Source organism: Cervus elaphus, chromosome 8 (assembly GCF_910594005.1).
Source record: "Cervus elaphus chromosome 8, mCerEla1.1, whole genome shotgun sequence".
In the NCBI taxonomy this organism is placed as follows: Eukaryota; Metazoa; Chordata; class Mammalia; order Artiodactyla; family Cervidae; genus Cervus; species Cervus elaphus.
In genome coordinates, this window is record NC_057822.1 from 31875012 (window position 1) to 31894191 (window position 19180).

Genomic DNA, 19180 nt, shown 5'->3' on the forward strand with positions numbered 1-19180 from the left:
CAGAAATGTGATGTCAGCATGTGTGTGGTGTGTGCGCTGCATGTCCGGTAAAACCTCTATAGCTTGAACCTTCAAGAAGAGTAGTTCAGGAAGCTGAAATTTTAAGTGCTGAATATTGTCATTAGAAAAACTTTATAGAAGTGTTTTTTAAACTGTCACGAATACATACTGACTTAATACATAGTAGAATCCTATTTAATGCATTTTGAGTGAATGAATTATTGAGATCAGTCTATTTAGAGATGTAGCCAGCAATTTACATGTAATATTGTAGGGCATCACACCAGATAAATTGCCATTATTCAGATATGTGAAGTGAATATTTAAATATAAATTTCCTCCAATCTAGTTGCTGAGCTATACTGGTAATTGTACCTGCAGTGTTCACTCATGTTCTGCGGAACTTCTGAGAACCCAGAGGTCCAGAATACCTAGACACTCATACATGTAGGCGGGCCCTTTGTGTTGTATTTGAAAATTATTGTGTCTTTCCTTTTATCTTGTAATACAGTAGTGCTCATTTACCCTTTCTTTCTTATCTGCTGGGTCATTGCTTTTCTTCATCAGGTAGCTTTTGTCTAACTCTCATTCCAGTTTCATTTATTAAATTTCTGTTGGCTGCTATTGAAAACACAGTCCCATTGTTTCTCTGAATCTTTCACTTGTAATCTTTGACAGTATCCACTGGTGCCTTCTTTTTATTCTTGTCTTTTTTTTGTCTCCGGTAAGTTCTAAGTCTTTTTATTAAAGTGAAAATATTAATCTTAGAACACTTTCCTTTTCATAAACTGCATTGAATTATTTCTGTTGGTGAATCTGATATAATAACTTCGGTATTCCCTTGTCTGTTTTTACTTTGTTGGTTTTGAGAAATAATTCTTTCACTGTTAAAATTTTGTTTTCTGTCTTTGAGATCAGTACTGTTCTAGAAGCTTTAGTTTTTTTTCATTTTTTACATAATCTCAGTTTAAACACATCAGGTTGGGTTTAGCTCTGTTGGAGTAAGTTAGTTTGTGGGGAGGGTAGAGAGTTGATCATTTTAAGTGGGTATTTGGGGTTACTTTTTAAAAAAGGTGAGGCTTACTGGTAACAGAATGAAGTTCTAAAACCCTAGAGAAATCCACTTTAAAATCGAGGAAACAAGACACCCTAGGTGTAGAGAGGTATCATAAATAGTGTTTTATTGGGGGCAAGGGGTAAAGAAATAGAAAAACAGTTATTCAGATGCATTGAGCATTAAGGTTCTGAGTGACGATTCAGTGGAAATTATCGGGAATTACTAGATAAAGTAAACCAAGGAATGAAATCCAGGCTCATATCAAGTGAAACTCAGTTTAATCTTTCTCTAGCCTTAAATGTCTTTGACACTGTGGCGTCTCCTCTTCTGTTGGCAGGTAAACACTGGTCAGCGTCGGGATGGGCCTCTTGCACTTATAGGCAGTGGACTTTCTTCCGAACAACAGAAAATGCTCAGTGAGCTTGCAGCGATTCTTAAGGCTAAAAAATGTGCTGAGTTTGACAGTACAGGTGAGGATTATTTATTTATTTAGTTTTGGTAGAAGAGAATTTTAAATGGGTAATTCCATTGTAGAACTCACCTTGATAATTTATACATTTTACCCATTGGAATCTGACTATGTACTTTGAATCTGGTAATAATTCTAAAATGTTTCTATGGTTATAAATTACTTACAGTCTTCATTTGGTTAGGAAATACAAAGTTTAAAGCTTTGCCATATTTTAGGGCATATGTCAGAAGAGCAATTTTATGAGTTTGCTAATGACAGATAAATGGTCGAACGATGTAATGCTTTAATTCCTTAGTTGTAATTGGAAATAGAAAAGAAATTTGCTTTGGCCAATATAGCTTTGGGCTTCTCAGGTGGCTCAGTGGTAAAAGAATCCACCTGCCAATGCAGGAGATGTGGGTTTGATCCCTGAGTTGGGAATATATCCCGGAGGAGGAAATGGCATCCCATTCTAGTATTGCCTGGAGAATCCCGTGGACAGAGGAGCCTGGCAGACTATAGTTTATAGCGTCACAAAGACCCAGACACGACTGAGCACACACATGCACTCTGTGTGGCTTTAAGATTTATGGTTTATGATCTGAATAAAACTAAATAAGAATAAGAATAAATAAGAATAAAACTAAAGAAGTCTTTACTGAAGTATATACTTTACTGAAGTATAAAAATTGTTGCCTTTGAGGAAAATTCAGATGTAAGTGGACTAGTTAAATAATTATTTTGGTTTATATTTCTGTTTCTCTTACTGCTTTTTTTATATTCTAGTAACTCATGTCATTGTTCCTGGTGATACAGTTCAAAGCACCCTGAAATATATGCTTGGAATTCTCAGTGGATGCTGGATCCTAAAATTTGAATGTAAGTATTGGATTTGGGAGAATTACAAAGGGAATTAACTAGACTAATTTCATTTTTATACTGCACTATTTCCAGTAATTATTTAAGGACCTTATGCTAATGTTTTTTACTTATGTTTAGTCCCTACATTTTGAAAAAGCTTTTCATATTAATGGTGTCATTTAGGTGTTCTTGGTAAATATATATAAGTATGTTTTCATTTCAAAATCTTCCTGTAATACCAACTATTTTAACCCAGAGTAAGGGATCCTGTAATAGACCTGTAAGCTTAAGCAATCTGTGTTACCATTATTGTTGTTCAGTCGCTCAGTCATGTCGGACTCTTTGTGGCCCCATGGGCTGTAGTCAGACAGGCTCCTCTGTCCATGGGATTTTCCAGGCAAGAGTACTGGAGTGGGTTGCCATTGCCTTCTTTGGGGCATCTTCCTGATCTAGGAATCGAACCCATGTCTCTTGCTTGGCAGATGAATTCTCTACCACTGAGTCATCTGGGAAGCCCATATTACCATTATGTGATATATTTAACTTAATAAATGCTTGTTCTAAATATATGACTATTAAATGAAATTAGTTTATTGCTTTTCTTTGTGATATCTAAAAACTTACCTGCATAACTCTCTATAGCTCTCTCAGCTAATATGGTTTGTTTTAGGAAGGTCTTTGGAAATTGAAACTGCCTTGTACCACCTGATTGGGGGTAATTACACTAGCTATTCTCTAAACCTCTGATGAAAATGTGTTCCTGTTATTCCTTTCAGTCAACCACCTTCCCCTTTGCAGCTGCCTCTCACCTTCCCAGCTCTCACCTGTTTGTTTTACCTGAGTGAAGTCGCTCAGTATTGTCTGATCTTTGCCACCCCATGGACCGTAGCCTACCAGGCTTCTCCGTCCATGGGATTTCCCAGGCAAGAGTACTGGAGTGGGTTGCCGTTTTTTACCTAGAACTTAACAAAATAAAAAGAAAGCTCATACAAGCTTATTTTCTACTCCTCAATCACTAAAGTATCTTCTACTTTTGATATGATAGCTAAAGTAGGACAATGAAATGACCTTTTTGCTAACTGATTGTTTATAAAAAAAATAGTGTCTGTTAAAGAGGGACCTGGGAAGTCCTGTTATGAGACAGTTGAATATATTGATCTTAGAGGTAGTTGTGTTACACAGTCTACATATATGATTAAATGTCAGGTCTGTGTGTGCACACACACACAAATGGTGAATGTATGATGAAATCTGAGTAAGTTCTTTGGACTGTATCAATGTCAAATTCTTGGTGCTGATATTTATGCTATTGTTGTGTAAGATATTAACACTGGATACTAGAAAAAGAGTGATGAGACTTTCCTGTACATTTCTTTGCAATCACCTGTGAATCTATAATTATTTCAAACTAAAAAATTAAAGAATAGTGAGTGTTTTTTAATGAAATTTTCTTTGTAAGAAGCAAATGGTGGGTAAGAGTTCGTTTTGAAAAATCTTTTGTTTTATAGATTTGTACTTTCAAGGTTTTATGGTAGAGTTGCTTGATTCAGTCAAAGCCTTTATTATTAATTTAATCTGTTTGAAATTAACTTGGTTGGTAAAAAGTTTTCTTTTAGCGGTTGATATTCATCTCAACGAAATACAGCTACCACTTTTCTTGTGATGGTTGTCTCCACTGATGTGGTCTGTGACATATATAACTAGCAGTGCCACTCTATCTGTTCTAGTCTGTATCTGTTACTCTGCTCTGCCAGTCAGCCAAAAAGTATGAGAAGAAGTTGGACTGATTGGCCATTTATGTAGAAAAAAAGTTTTTTCTTTAGTCTCTTATTTTTGGACCTTTGTTTCCCTTTTAGATCTGTGTCAAGTCTTATTGGGCCTCAGTATTTTAAAAATTGACCTAAAATGTTTCCATGATTATAGATGTTTTTATACTGAACTTTTGCCAGAAACCTTGCCAGTGGTTATAGAAAGGAATGGATTTTCATAGTAACAAGAATCTCAGTAATAAAGAAGCTATGCGAAATTTTAAATATTAAGGCACTTACCACTTACCCTGTAAGTCTAGTTCTTGTGAATTTGCTGAACTTGCATCTTGTTACATATACAGACTACATGATTCATTTCCATAAAATCTGCCTTCTTTAAGAAATGGAAGTTTTGTCACTTTAATGGCTTGGCCATGTCATTTTTATAGAATCACTGATGGACTCAAGCTGACTTAATAGTGTGCTATTTGGTGATTGTCACAGTAGTGAATAACATACTCTAATATCAATGGTTCTTTTAGGATAAAAGGTGGATGGAATCTCTTACTGAACTTCATATCCCCATATTTTCTAATTCAAAGTCCAAAGAGGAATAGGTTCAGGGTTTGAGACAATGAATTTAAATAGTTGCTGGGTTTAGTTGCAAGAACACTCTCTATCCTAATATATTTTTCTGTGGTTTTGTGTTGTTCTTAATGTCAGGCAACTTAGTGTGATTTTTAAAAACATGTTCAGAGCTATTCAAAATTAGTTGAAAATCATCTATATTAAGGAACAATATGGTGGGCCAAAGCTTTCAAAACTAATCACAAAGATCTATGAGTTATTAAAACTAGATTTTGTGTTTGAGATGTTCACTAACTTGCCTGAAAGACAAAATCTTTATTGGCTGAACTCTATAGAATGTTTAGTATTAACTTTTTCAGTATTTTCCATAAACTAAGTAGACTGAAGAGGAAGTTTCATGTAAACTTTCTCTATAGGGAATTGACTTACTTAAAAAATTAAACAAATTTAAATAAATTAACAAAAATAATTATATAAAACAGTCTGGATTCCTTGGATCCAAATTTAACTGGAAGTTTTCTGTTTAAATGTATTTTTCTCTTAACTGGTTAGTATCTCTTACTTTTCTACTTTACATATATGGAGCATCTTATAGTGTCATAGTTAATGAACTTTGCATGAACATTCTAAGAAGAGGCCATAATTATGCTATTGTACCAGGCATTCTCTCTCATCATGTTTATTTTACAGGTATTTTATCGGATGGTATTTATTTTACAGAAAGAGGAGGTACAGATAGGAAAGTTCCTTCTTCAAGATTGAATTTGTGCCTGAGATTCTACTTTAGTCCTAGTTTTGGTGCCGATTCCTCACGGGAAACTAATAACCATCCCTGTACAGGGTGATTTTGGTAATTAAAGAGGTGGCTAGAATGAAAGAGATATATAAATTGTATTCACCTCTTAGAGAATGAAGAGGATGGAACTGCAACCTAAAGATGTAAACTAACCTTCAGAAAGAGAATATATATTTTACTGAACTATTCTTTCAGTACACTGCTTTCAAATCTCTAGCCTAACCTTTTTTTTTTTTTTCGGAAAAAATTGAATTCTGCCTCTTCATTTCTCATCTCATTGTGAAGGGGAGAGCAGATGGCCGTCATCTTTTCTTTCATAATCTCTTCCTCTTCCCCACCATCTTCTGAGTTGAAATAAAATGTAGAAGTTTTGAAAGACCTTAGCACCTAAGGAAATTGGTGTGGGAATGTGCCAAACATTTTACTCTGGACTTTTATCTGTGAGGAGAGGAAGAGCCAGATACAGTGTTGCTTTGTTTTTGTTTTAGATGTGGAAGATGGAACCTAAAAGGCAATCACTACATCATCATTTTATAAATAACTTCATAATCAGATTAATGAAGATGTTTTTCAATTAAAATTTTCTTTAAATGGATATTGAGAGTGCTGTGAAATTTTTTAAAGGAAAAATTTTATTCATATTTTTGCTAATTATCAAAAAATAAATATACCAAAACATTTCTATCAACTAAGATTAGTTAGGCAACTTCATGCTTACAGAAATCTTTTACCAAAGACTGTCTTAAGAAAAAATAATAATAACATGTTAATATAATGATAGTCCTATTTCTGAGATATACCCCAAGCAAGTAATAGAGAAGGAAAAAAACCTGATTTATATTGTTATTTCTTATAACAAGAAATAGGGGGGAATAACTAGAGTGTCAGAAAATTAAGAAAATTCTGAAATGCTTAAAGATATTTTCTGAAAAAAATTTATACTTTTATATGATAACTTAGGTCTGAAATATGAAAAACATATTTGTTTAAACTTTTTAAAGAGCATAAAACATTTACATCTTTTCTGTCAATATTACATAAATGTGTGAATATGTACAGGCAAAGGAAGTAAACAGTCATGGATTGGTAGGTAGGATTGCTATTTGTTTATAGCAGTTTTAACATCAATATATGTCTTAAATGTTTTAGGAAGAAATTCAAATTCTTAAATTCTAACAACAATTAGATCTTCTTTTTGACCTTTTCTCAATATTTATTGAGGAGTTAATGGTTTCATTCTTAATCAGGGAAATTAGATCCTATGTGTATATATTACTTCAATCTGATACAATGAATTTATTATACCTGTTACGCAGATCTAGCCAGATACATTTTAATATGGTTATTGTCCAATGAACATAGACATCTTACATAAATAATTTGTGTTAAATATATGATGAAGAAAGAGCACCAAGTATGAGTTTTTAAAGTATTTTATTAGGAAAATTTTTGGATATTAGACTGACTTTGTTCGTTAACCACATTTATAAAGAGAAGGATTGTTTTAATATTGTTATTCATAATACAAGGTTTTAGAATTGATACCAAATTTTGCCTAAGCAAATTTTTATCATACAGTAATATATTTTTGTGATAGAAGTTGACCTGCTTCTCAATATGCATTAAGTAAAATAAATAAACTTAGCAAACTGTCTTATGAGGAAATATATTTTTATGTATAAATATGCTTGTAATTAGAATATTGGCTTAAAATATAGCCAAAAATAAACAATTGTTCAATGATATTTATATGAAAATGCAAAATCTGATAATTTGTGACAGTTGATTTCTAAGTCCAAATGTTTATGATGGCATGAGACGAGTATTTACCTTTTATGTTTTCAGCCTTCATTTTATTGTCCTTTCATCCTCACTGTGAAATTTCATGATACTGGATTTAGCTCTTTTACTTGCCATCCAATTTTTAAAAAATTACAGTGAGAATAAAAGTTGTTTTCCCATTTTTGTCATTGTTGTAGAAAGTTTCCTCTTAAAAACAATTTCCTTTTGTCTAAAGTTTAGTGATATGATAGCCTATTTGACTAAAAACCCCACTTAGAAAAGCACCTAAAAAAGATAATTTTTTGTTTTGTTTTGTTTTCACAACTTGGGTGTTCATTTTTAATAGAATCAGAAAGGAAATTTACTAATATTCAGTTTTCTTGAGTTATATTAGTTTCTAGTTTGGATCTAATGACATATTTATTAGGATTTTTGATTTTGACATAAAATTTTTGATTCTGTATTTTTATTTTTTTTTTAGGATAACATTTAGCGTTGGCTGAGAGTAATATTTAATTCTAATTGTCAGTGCAAATAGCCACTGGCTCCAGAAGAATAACAGTTCTTTAAAATAAGAGTTTGTTTATTGCTCTGGCTTTTGAAGAGAGAGCACGTTCTGTGGCTTCATCGAGGGATCATTTCCCCTTTGGACATTTGGAATTTGGAGCTTTTGACAGATTTCCATGTTAAAGCTTTATTCTGTCTTCATTGAATTCTATAATCATTTGTATGTAGCTGTGGATTCAGGAACCTACTCCCATTTGTGTAATCCTTTTTTGTCTTCTAAAACTAGGAAAAGTGACTAAACTTAATATAAACTAATGAACATCATCAGTGGCTCATGTAGCTAAAATGAAAATACACATCCATAGATTTGTATGGCTTTATGAAGTAGGAGGCAAGAGTGGTTACTGGAGATTTAGAATAAAGAAGTACATTTCTGGATGGTACAAGACTCTTTTTTTAAAAAAAAGATCATATCCCAGAATTCATAAGCTGCATTAGTATGCAGGTTCCAGATGTTGCTTAGGTAGCCGGAACTGCCTTAATGAGTTAAGAGTTAATGACTTTGAGTTAAGCAGTAGTTTGGGAATTGAGCTGCTTACCTCTATATCAAAAAATAATAAAATCAGGGCACAAGGAAAGTTTACCTGAAATGGTAGACATGATCAGGAATACATCTGAACTGAAAAGAATCTTTTCATTTTACTAAGATAGCTAGTTCATTCCTATGTCTCTGCAAAATGATAGCTTTGGTCACAGTCTTAAATACATGTGACAAGTAAAGATGTTATAAAGCATACATTTTACAAGAGTAGTGGCTTGACACATTTTAAAGTATGTCTCTTTCTGGCATATTCAGAAACCTCCTGTGTTTATATAAGCAATGTAAGTTACTCATGTAAAGTCATTTCAGTTTGGATTCAGATCCTCCTATTTAGCTGAGAAAGTTAAGCAGTGATCTTGCATAGATTTTTATTTCTGCTGAACTATTGCAGATGATGAAATAATATTGACTTTATTAACTACAAATACAAAATATAATTTGTTCAGTTTTAGAAAGTATTTTTATTGTGGTATAATTGGTTTACACTGTGCTAATTACTGCTTTATAGCAAAGTGATTCAGTTATATGTATATATACATCCTTTTTTTAAAATATTCTTTTCCATTGTGGTTTATCATAGGATATTAAGTATTGTCTCTCTGCTATACAGTAAGGAAATATTAAATTGGTGAAAATGGCCTGTTTTAAAGTCTTTATAGAGATAAAGGATTACAGTATATATTATTACTTTAGATGAGTTTATGACTAGGAGTATTTTGAAAGTTCTGATTGTTGAATATGGGAAATAGATTTAATAATTTTTGCTGCAGTTTGGTTAACTAACTTACAGTACTGAGTAATTAAAACTTTGATTATTTTCTATTATTAATAATTAATCTTAATAATAATTACCTTAATGATTATGTATTTAGGTTTGTTAAAGTAGTAACTTTAAATAGTATTTTGGCTTGTAGATTAGTCTATTTCATTGCTTTGGATAAATGAAATTGGATTAGATAAATATCACCATTTAAGTTACTGAAAGTTTATTCTTTTCATGTTGTAGTAAATCTGTTCAATTGGTTTATTGCAAAAGAAGTCAACTAGGAAGTTAATATGAAGTGTAATTATAAATGTCTGCTGACAAGTATTACTATTCTGAAACTCAAAGGGTACAAAGGAGAGAGTGGCAGCTTTGGTTTCAAATTAAACAAACTCATTGATTCACTGAAGACAAAGTCAAATGCATTATTCTCCCTGCTCCCAACCTCCCAGGTAGTCAGCGGTTTTTGATATTTTGGTACACTTTTTGGCTAATCTCTTAAAAAGAGGGATCCTCCTATTTAGTCATCTGTTTAGTGGTTAGGTCATTTATTTTAAGAGAGATACAATATATTAAATCTGAGTAGAGAGTACCTGGCATTTCCTAAGATGCTTTATTTTTTTAATAAAATAAAGATAGGAAAAAACTGATCTAGGAGTTGGAAGATATCTGAGTTTTTATCTCACTTATGTTACTTAAAGAATTTAACTTTCCTTTACCTGTGAAATGAAGAATTTGATTAGATGAAGCATCAGGAGTTTTAAATTGGCAGTCTTAAGTCCAAAACAGGTACAATTTATGTGATTTAGTTCATCATAATCATTTAATTTTTGTGTCTTTAAGAAAGATGTGCATATTCCCATCACAGTCTCCATAACTTCCTCCCACTTAACACGAGATACCCAACATGATTATGTAATTTGAAAGGCCCTTGTAGGCATTACTCTCACCCAGGCTTCAAAAAATTCTCCATGTTTTCTATGCAGCAATAATTCTACCATTTTATCATAGAACTGGAAACTGTTCCTTAATTTTCAGTGGGGGAGAAAGCTATATTTTCCTTCTTTAGTTGATATTAAGTGGCAGAGAGGGTTGGCAAAATGTTTCTCTTTGTAATAAGAGAATATCAGAGGAATTCATTCTTCATTTAGCTCAACAATTGTCATTAGAGCCTTGGATTTTTCTATCTTTACAGAAATTTACTGAACAATTACTGTAAGGCTGGAAGTTTTATGGCTTGAGGCATATTTACACTGAAAAAGCTGCCCTCTTGGTGTCTGCCATCTCATTTCTCCTGATGCCATGCTTGTCTCATCCTTCTATCTGTTAAGGCTATATTCTGTTAACTGACTATTGCTGGCACATCCCTTGGGTCAATTAAAGTAATTTTAGTATGATTTTTTTATAGTTTAAATAACCAATCAAATAAACCCATAAGGTGGGTAAGCAGCCAGCGTAGGCACGGTGTATTTATGTATTTCTGTAGTTATACATTAGCTGTTTACTTGTTACAGTTAGATATCATAGGGGTATTCAATGTTCAGTTCTTGGCTTTATGTACTGGCATGTACAGTTCGTCTAAAGAAACCAGTATGAATGCTCTGCAAATATCATTAGGAGAAGGCGGCTACGTATTTAAGTGACATAAAGTAAAAGGAATAATTTATATGTGAAATAATAAGTCTGAGGTAAGTCAGTTATTTGGTTATATTGGTAACATTTTTTATATTGATATTTAATATAGGATATCGTGTAAGCACACTGTCAGTGTTTCTGGTATGATTTTGACCTAGTCATAATTTTTGTTTTGAAACTCATTTTTGATAAATGGTAAAATTGATAGTTTAGTATTAGCTTCATTGGAAAGATAGTTTTTTATACCCTGTGAGTGGTTATTAAAATTATATTTTTAAAATATAGTCTTTAATTACATACAAAAAAACCAATTTTTATAAAACCATATATATAAGTTATTGATCAGAATAGGATTCAGCATAGCAGACTTAGCTAAATAGGATTCTTGTATTGAAAACATTGGGGGAAAGGGGCCCCAAAACACAGGCAACACTAGCAAAAATTATGAATCACATGATAGGGAATTACAGATATGCCAGGGTTGAGCACTGAATTGTAATATGCATTCATAGCTCCATATTAAGAAAAATTCAGTCTCTTGACAAAGCTATGCTTTTGAAGAGATGGAGTATTCAGTCATTAAAATACTGACTTTTGTTATACTATATAGTATCTTGGAACATCTCAGCTGAAGCACCTGTCGGTTCAGTTCAGTTGCTCAGTCATGTCCGACTCTTTGCGACCCCGTGGACTGCGGCACTTCAGGCTTCCTGTCCGTCACCAACTCTTGGAGCTTGCCTAAACTCATGTCCATCGAGTCAGTGATGCCATCCAACCATCTCATCCTCTGTTGTCCCCTTCTCCCCCTGCCTTCAATCTTTCCCAGCATCAGGGCCTTTTCTGGTGAGTTAGTTCTTCACATCAGGTAGCCAAAGTATTGGAGTTTCAGCTTCAGCATCAGTCCTTTCAATGAATATTCAGGACTGATTTCCTTGAAGCAGCTCTCAGGCATTTGAAATACTCACCAGTCATCCCTTGGTGACTGCAGTGTGTACCTGTCAATTCCAAACACATCGCAGACTCTGCTTTGCTGTTTACTTTAACAAGTGCTATAGAGCCCTGTTAGGCGACCAGCTTAAGTGAGGTGCTCTGGACTCTAGTGCTTTCCTGAATTTCAGATCACTTATAGTCTAACAGGAGGTTAGACATGGGATTGCCAGGATGAGTGATGCAGATGGTTAGATCTTGGGGTCAGATCATTGTGAGCTGAACTTAACGTGGGACTTTTTATTCACTCTAATTTTGATAATGGCCATAAGCTAAAATTTAGATTTTTACTTTTGTACATGGAATAATGTATTGATTTAGGTTTTTCACAAAGAAAACTCAAATTTGTATTCAGTACTGCTTCATTGCTTAGTCTTCTGAAGGAAAGATCAGTTTTATTACCTTTTGTTTTGGCATAAGTTAGGTTTCTTTTTCTGTTTCAGAGCAATACTTAACCATGAAGAGGAAAAATCGCTTAGGTAAATGGCTTCATTTCAATGTGAAAGAAATAGTTTTCACTTGATATTTATTTTGCTTTTATCCTTGGTTTTTGCCAGGGGTGAAAGCATGTCTACAAAGCAAAGGATATGAACAGGAAGAAAAGTATGAAATTCCTGAAGGACCACAGAAAAGCAGGCTCAACAGAGAACAGCTGGTATTTTCCTTTTGATTCTACTTTCATTGTTCTTTTCATAAATTAATACTGTTATTACCATCAGGAAAAACTTCTCCTGCCCTTTTAACAAGTACAGGTGACGGATTAAAAAATTTTGTAATCATTTGTTTATTGGCTGTGTTGGGTCCTCATTGTTGTGCAGGCCTTTCTGGCTTTTGTGCAGCCAGCAGGGGGCTACACTCTGTAGGTGTGGTGTGTGGGCTTCTCTTGTGTGGACCACCGGCTCTAGGGCACGCAGGGTTCAGTAGTTGCTGATCCCGGGCTCAATAGTCGCGGCACACGGGCTTATTTGCTCCACAGCGTGTGGGATCTTCCCCACTCAGCGATCGAACCCATGTCTCCTGCCTTGGCAGACGGATTCTTTACCACTAAGCCACCAGGGAAACCCCTGATTAAAATTTTAATTGTGCTCATTTCAAGTGCTTGATTCTGAGAGATGGTAACAGTGAGCAGTAAAATCCAGAAGGTAATAATTTCACACAGTTACTGCATTTTGGGCGTTTCAAACATTCCCATAAACCTTTCAGAATCTGAGGGAAGTCTTAGATACAGGAAGCAGTTTGAGAGAGGACAGAGCTGCTGCTCAGGTTTCGTTAACCATCTTTATATTACCACATGTTGAGGTTTTAATGGACAAAATTCCATTGTTCTGTTGACATACAAGTGTATTAAAAATGTTGAAGAAGAATCTTTGTAGAAGGGACTTGTGAAGCTTTTTCTGTAAAGCACACAGAAATGTGTCTCATAGCCAAGTGGATTTCTGGCCGTGGCTTTCTAACGTGTTGTGCTCTAAGGAAAATGTTTCTAGAACCCTGGAGGCCACCCTCCAACATGCTGCCCAGGGGGAACCTAGGTTGGTAGTATATAGGGACCTGAGTGTGGATGGGCAGAGTTGGGAAGCCCCGTGGACAAGCTGTGACACTTACAGTTAAGTTTAGCTTGGTATACCGAAAGCATATTTTAGATGGTGTAGGAAGGAATTCTTGAGGCTTTAAGTCCTACCAAGTATGAATAAACATTCTGATACAAGAAGTTTGAGGAACAGATTTTAAATGTGTATGTGTACTACACACACGTATACACACACATTCATAGCACACCTAAAATGTGAGAAGAGTGAAAGGGGCCAGAGTCTTCAGGAGAAAAATGATAGGAAACCTTTGTTTTCATGAGTATCTTTCTTAACCCAGAGAGTTACTTAACCCAAAGAGTTCACTTGAAGTGTGTCTTGTCCTTGCACCTCATTAAATAGCTTCTTAACTTCTTATGACTTTTTATTTCCCTTATTTCATGTGCAGTGTTTTAAAATATTTTTGTCTGATTTTAATGAGCTTTTTTTGGTTTGTTTTTTTCAGTTGCCAAAGCTGTTTGATGGATGTTACTTCTATTTTGGGGGAACCTTCAAACACCATCCAAAGGACAACCTTATTAAGCTTGTCGCTGCCGGTGGGGGCCAGGTCCTCATTAGAAAGCCCAAGCCAGACAGTGATGTGACTCAAACCATCAATACAGTCGCGTACCATGCCAAACCTGATTCTGATCAGCGCTTCTGCACACAATATATCATCTATGAGGACTTGTCTAATCATCGCCCAGAAAGGGTTCGGCAGGGCAAAGTCTGGGTGGCTCCTTCCAGCTGGTTTATAGATTGTGTGATGTCCTTTGAGTTGCTGCCTCTTGACAACTGAACTCACACAGTGTGATAACCTAGTGATTGCACTGTTTTCATCAGTCACATTTTTACAAATACGTAGATTCATTCATATACTTTTTACCCTTGAATTAAAAAATATATATATATTGTTTGCTAGATTAGGAATTCATTCTATATTTACCATTTAGATGCTGAGTGCTGAGATTGCTTTAAAGAATTTTTCTTTTTAAAACTAGCATATGTGTTGATTCATCATGTCTTTCTATTCACATTGTGCTCAGATGCTCAGTCATGTCCTACTCTTTGCAACCCTGTGGACTGTGCCCACCAGGCTCCTCTGTCCATGGGATTCTCCTCTCAAGAATACTGGAGTGGGTTGCCATCTTCCTCCTCCAGGGGATCTTCCGGACCCAAGGATAGAACCTGCATCTCTTGCATCTCCTGCATCGGCAGGAAGATTGTTTACCCCTAGCACAACCTGGGAAGTCATTATTCATGCTATCAGATATCAAAGATTAATGAGATGGTATCAGAACTGTTGGTTACATCTACAAGTGGTATCATTGTGTCTCTCGCTTTTAATGTTCTTTGATGAAAAGAAATCCACACCTGCCACCAGCAAAAATATTTGCCTTTGTTTAGTAAGTAGACAGTATTGTCAAATAATTTATTCTGGTTTTGTTATAATGAAAATAGTTTACCTGGTCTAAATGTGCCACCATAGGTGTTAAATTTCTTTTGCTTTCTACAGTTGTGTTTTAGTTGCTTATAATTTACTTGGATACCTGTTCGTACATTTTTATCCCCCTTTTCTAAAAAGAAAAAAAGTCTTTTAATCAGGAAATCATGATTTGAATCTTCACATTACAGTTTTTTGGTGAAAATCAACATTGGGCTCATGATATTTTATTGTATATACTTGCTTATTAATAATCAGCTTATAACTGTGTTAGTAGTATATATATCTATCTGTGTAGAACATTTTCTCTAGCACATTTTAATTTCACTATTTCTTAGGAAGTCTCACCAGACTAACAAATTTTTAGTCAAATATAAGTGAATTAGAATACAGTCTTTCTGGCAGACCTTAACATATATCCCTAACATAATTTTTTCATAGGTCTTAATTTCTTTCTTCATAAATTGTTTTTCATGTTTAGGTTTCTTGGAGGGCAGAAGTTGGTAATTACTTGATTTTGAACAGAGTTTGTCCGGATGATACAAAAGGCTGTGACAATAAGTTTAATGGTAGCAATGAAAAGGGCTCCCTTATGATTCCAGGACTGCCAAGGCCTCGAAGTAGTGGACAGGACCTCATCTGAGAATGGGGAGACCTGGGAAGGTTCCTGTGGTCTGAGTGTTCTTATTTGTGAATCAGCAAGGTAGATTGGATCATTTAAAAACATTTTTCTAAGAAGTAGAATTCTTTAATAAGTCTTTCTAGAAATTTAATGTACTTATAATATTGAAAACACGGGAAGGGCGTTACTGTGAGACTTGCCAGCTTTGTCCCTTTTGGTAACCATTAGGTTAGAATATGGAGAGTCTGAAGTTCATGAACATTTTAAGATCCATTTATTTGAAGTTTGAAATTTGGCTGATTGTTTCAAAATAAAGTTTACTTTAATTTCTTCTTTGCAATGTTATTTTTCCATATCAAGAAATGTATTATGTGAACACAATAAAACTGCTGATCCTGACCTTCACAGGGTGAATTAGCTCTGAAACATCCTCTTCAACCAGTAATGTGTGTGTTTTGCATTTCATTCTAATGGAGAATGATGAACAGCATAGTTAGCACCAAGCAATTCTGAGGGGTTAGACAATGTCTGGATTAAATAATTTAAGACTCACTGGGATTTTGGTTGTCATTTTTGATTTATAACTGACTTTTGGTTGCTTTCTATTGCCTCATTGGTCATATCCTAGACAAATTTGTGTTTGTTTTCTCTGATATGAATCCCTATTTGTAAAAACACTTCTGATATTTACATCTCGCTTTCCTTCATTCATTCTCTTGGTTTGTCCTCCCTCTTTGTCATATTTTGTGCCCCACTGTAAGCATTTTTATATTTGGTTTCCTTAACTGTTTATTTTGACAGCAGCTAATTGATGTTAAGCTCTTGAAAACTTGTGTTTTCTGTATAGATACACTTGTAATTATTTGCCTTTTTCAGTCAGAGATTCAAGCTTCCTTCTTAATTACCTGAACCGTTAAAGTTGTTTGTGCTTCCCTATCTCTGTCCTTCTGTAGAAGGGGCTTAGTCTGCACTGTTGAAAAATGAGGCTCAGTAAGACGTGTGAGGAAATCTTTCAGCTGCCAAAAGCTTAATCTTTTTGAGTACTATATTTCAAATGTATATTAAGTACTTTATTACTTAAATAAAATTTTTTGAATAACAGTGTAATGATAATTTGGAATCATCGTTAAGAGTGTCATTTATTACACAGTGATTCCCTTGTGGTTCTTTTTTTTTTAATTGAAATTAATTGACAGAGTATTGTATTAGTTTCATGTGTGCATCATAGTGATTCAATACATACATTTTAAATGGTAACCTTGTTAACTAGTTGCTGTTTATCACCACAGTTATTGCAATATTATTGACTATATTTCCTATGCTGCATATTACACCCAGTGACTTAAATTTCTTTTATAACTAGAAGTCTTTACTTCTTAATCCCCTTCACTGATTTTGCCTGACTCCCAACCCACCCACCCCTTTTCCTTCTGGCAACCATTTCTGTATCTGTGAGTCTTTTTCTGTTTTGTTTTTTAGATTCCACATATAAGTGAAATCATAAAATAATTGTATTTTTCTGTCTTATTTCATTTAGCAAAATACCCTTTAGGTCCTTCCATGTTGTCATAAATGACAAGATTTTATTCTTTTTTATGGCTGAATTTGTTAATATTGTATATTTACATTGTACATATGTGTCACATCTTTTTCCGTTATCTATTGATGGGCACTTAGGTTCTGTATCTTGGTTATTGTAAATAATGCTGCAGTGAACATTGGGGTGCATATATATTTTCAAGTTTAATGTTTTTGTTTTCTTCAGATAAGTACCCAGAAGTAGGATTGCTGGATCATAATGGTAGTTCTATTTTTAACTTTTTGGGGAACTTCCTATTGTTTTCTATAGTGGCTTCACCAATTACAGGGCTTCCCTGATAGCGTTGGTAAAGAATCCGCCTGCAATGCAGGTAGACCCTGGCTCAATTCCTGGATCAGGAAGTTCCCCTGAAGAAGGCACACTGCAATGCGGGAGACCTGGATTCCATCCCTGGGTTGGGAAGATACCCCGGAAAAGGGAACAGCTACCCGCTCCGGTGTTCTGGCCTGGAGAATTAGTCCATGGAGTCGCAAAGAGTTTGACAGGACTGAGCGGCTTTCACTTTTCACCAATTACATTCCCATCAATGTAACACAAGTATTCCTTTTTCTCCTCATTCTCTCCAACACTTTTTTTAAAAACTAGGTTGGTGCAAAAGTAATTGTGGTTTTGCATTGTTGAATCTTGCTGTTTGATATTAGAATACATTCTTAAATGTTATACATCATTTTAATGAGCATTGCTTGCTCATTAGCAATAAATTTTTTTGCTAATGACATTACTTACTATGTATTTTATATGTATTTTAGACTATGAAAATGATGTTAGAGAAAAGCAAATTGGAGCAATTTTCTTATTTGAGTTCAAAATGGATCACAAAGCAGTGGAGACAACTCAATATCAACAATGCATTTGGCCCAGGAGCTGCTAACAAATGTACTGTGCAGTGGTGGTTCAAGAAGCTTTGCAAATGAGACAAGCGCCTTGAAGATGAATGTAGTGGCTGGCCATCAGAAGTTGACAAGGACCAAATAGGAGCAATCATCAAAGCTATATTCTTAGAGCTATACTAGAAGGTGTCAAAGAGCAACCATTCTAAGGTCATTTGGCATTTGAAGCAAATTGGAAAGATGGAAAAACTCGATAAGTAGGTGCCTTATGAACTGACTGAAAATCAAAAAGATTGTCATTTTGAAATGTTGTCTTTTACTCTATACAACAATGAACCCATTTCTCAGATTGTGATGCGCCATGAAAAGTGGATTTTATACAACTGATGATGACCAGATTGGTGGTTAGACTGAGGAGAACCTCCAAAACACTTCCCAAAGCCGAACTTGCGCCAGGAAAAGGTCATGGTCACTGTTTGGTGGTCTGCTGCTGGTCTGATTCACTATAGCTTTCTGAATCCTGGTGAAAACATTACATCTGAGAAGTATGCTCAGCAAACCAGTGAGGTGCACCAGAAACTGCAAGGCCTGCAGCCAGCATTGATCAACAGCATAGGCCTAATTCTTCAGGACAACGCCTGACCACGCGTTGTACAGCCATCACTTCAAGAGTTGAACAAATTGGGCTATGAGGTTTTGCCTCATCCACCATATTCACCTGACCATTTGCCAACCAACTACCAGTTCTTCAAGCATCTTGATAACTTTTTGCAGGGAAAATGCTTCCACAATGAGCAGGAGGCAGAAAACGCTTTCCAAGAGTTTGTTGAATCCCAAAGCACAAATTTTTATGTTACAGAAATACTTATCTCTCACTGGCAAAAATGTGTCGATTTTACTGGTTCCTATTTTGAGTAATAAAGATGTGCTGAGCCCAATATCTTTATTGAAGAAATTGTCTTTTCTCTGTTGTATATTCTTGCCTCTTACCATAGATTAATTGACCATATATACATGGTTATTTCTGGGCTAGTATGTTTTGAAATCAGGCAGTATGATGCCTCCAGCTTTATTCTTTCTCAAGGTTGTTTTGGCTATTTGGATCTTTTGTGGTTCCATACAAATTTTAGGATTCTTTGTTCTAGTTCTGTGAAAAATGCCATGGGTATTTTGATAGGGATTGATTGTACATTGCCTGGGGTAGTATGAACATTTTAACAATGTTAATTCTTCAAATCAGTGAGCAAGGTATATTTTTCCATTTAATTATGTTGTCTTCAAATTCTTTTAAAGTATAGGTCTCACCACCTGGTTAAATTTATTCTTAGGTGTTTTATTCTCCT

At 34.7% G+C, this 19180-nt stretch overlaps 1 protein-coding gene across 2 annotated transcripts in view; it reads left to right on the forward strand.

Moving 5' to 3' along the window:
• Positions 1-17171, forward strand: part of BARD1 (BRCA1 associated RING domain 1) — an 84291-nt gene extending 67120 nt beyond the window's left edge. For both annotated transcript variants that reach the window (XM_043910134.1, XM_043910135.1), the window contains 4 exons: positions 1395-1527; positions 2295-2387; positions 12334-12431; positions 13808-17171. In XM_043910134.1, the coding sequence (XP_043766069.1) occupies positions 1395-1527; positions 2295-2387; positions 12334-12431; positions 13808-14140 (657 nt within the window). In that variant the 3' untranslated portion in view covers positions 14141-17171. The remainder of the gene's footprint in view (positions 1-1394; positions 1528-2294; positions 2388-12333; positions 12432-13807) is intronic.
• The last annotated feature ends 2009 nt before the right edge of the window (positions 17172-19180 follow it).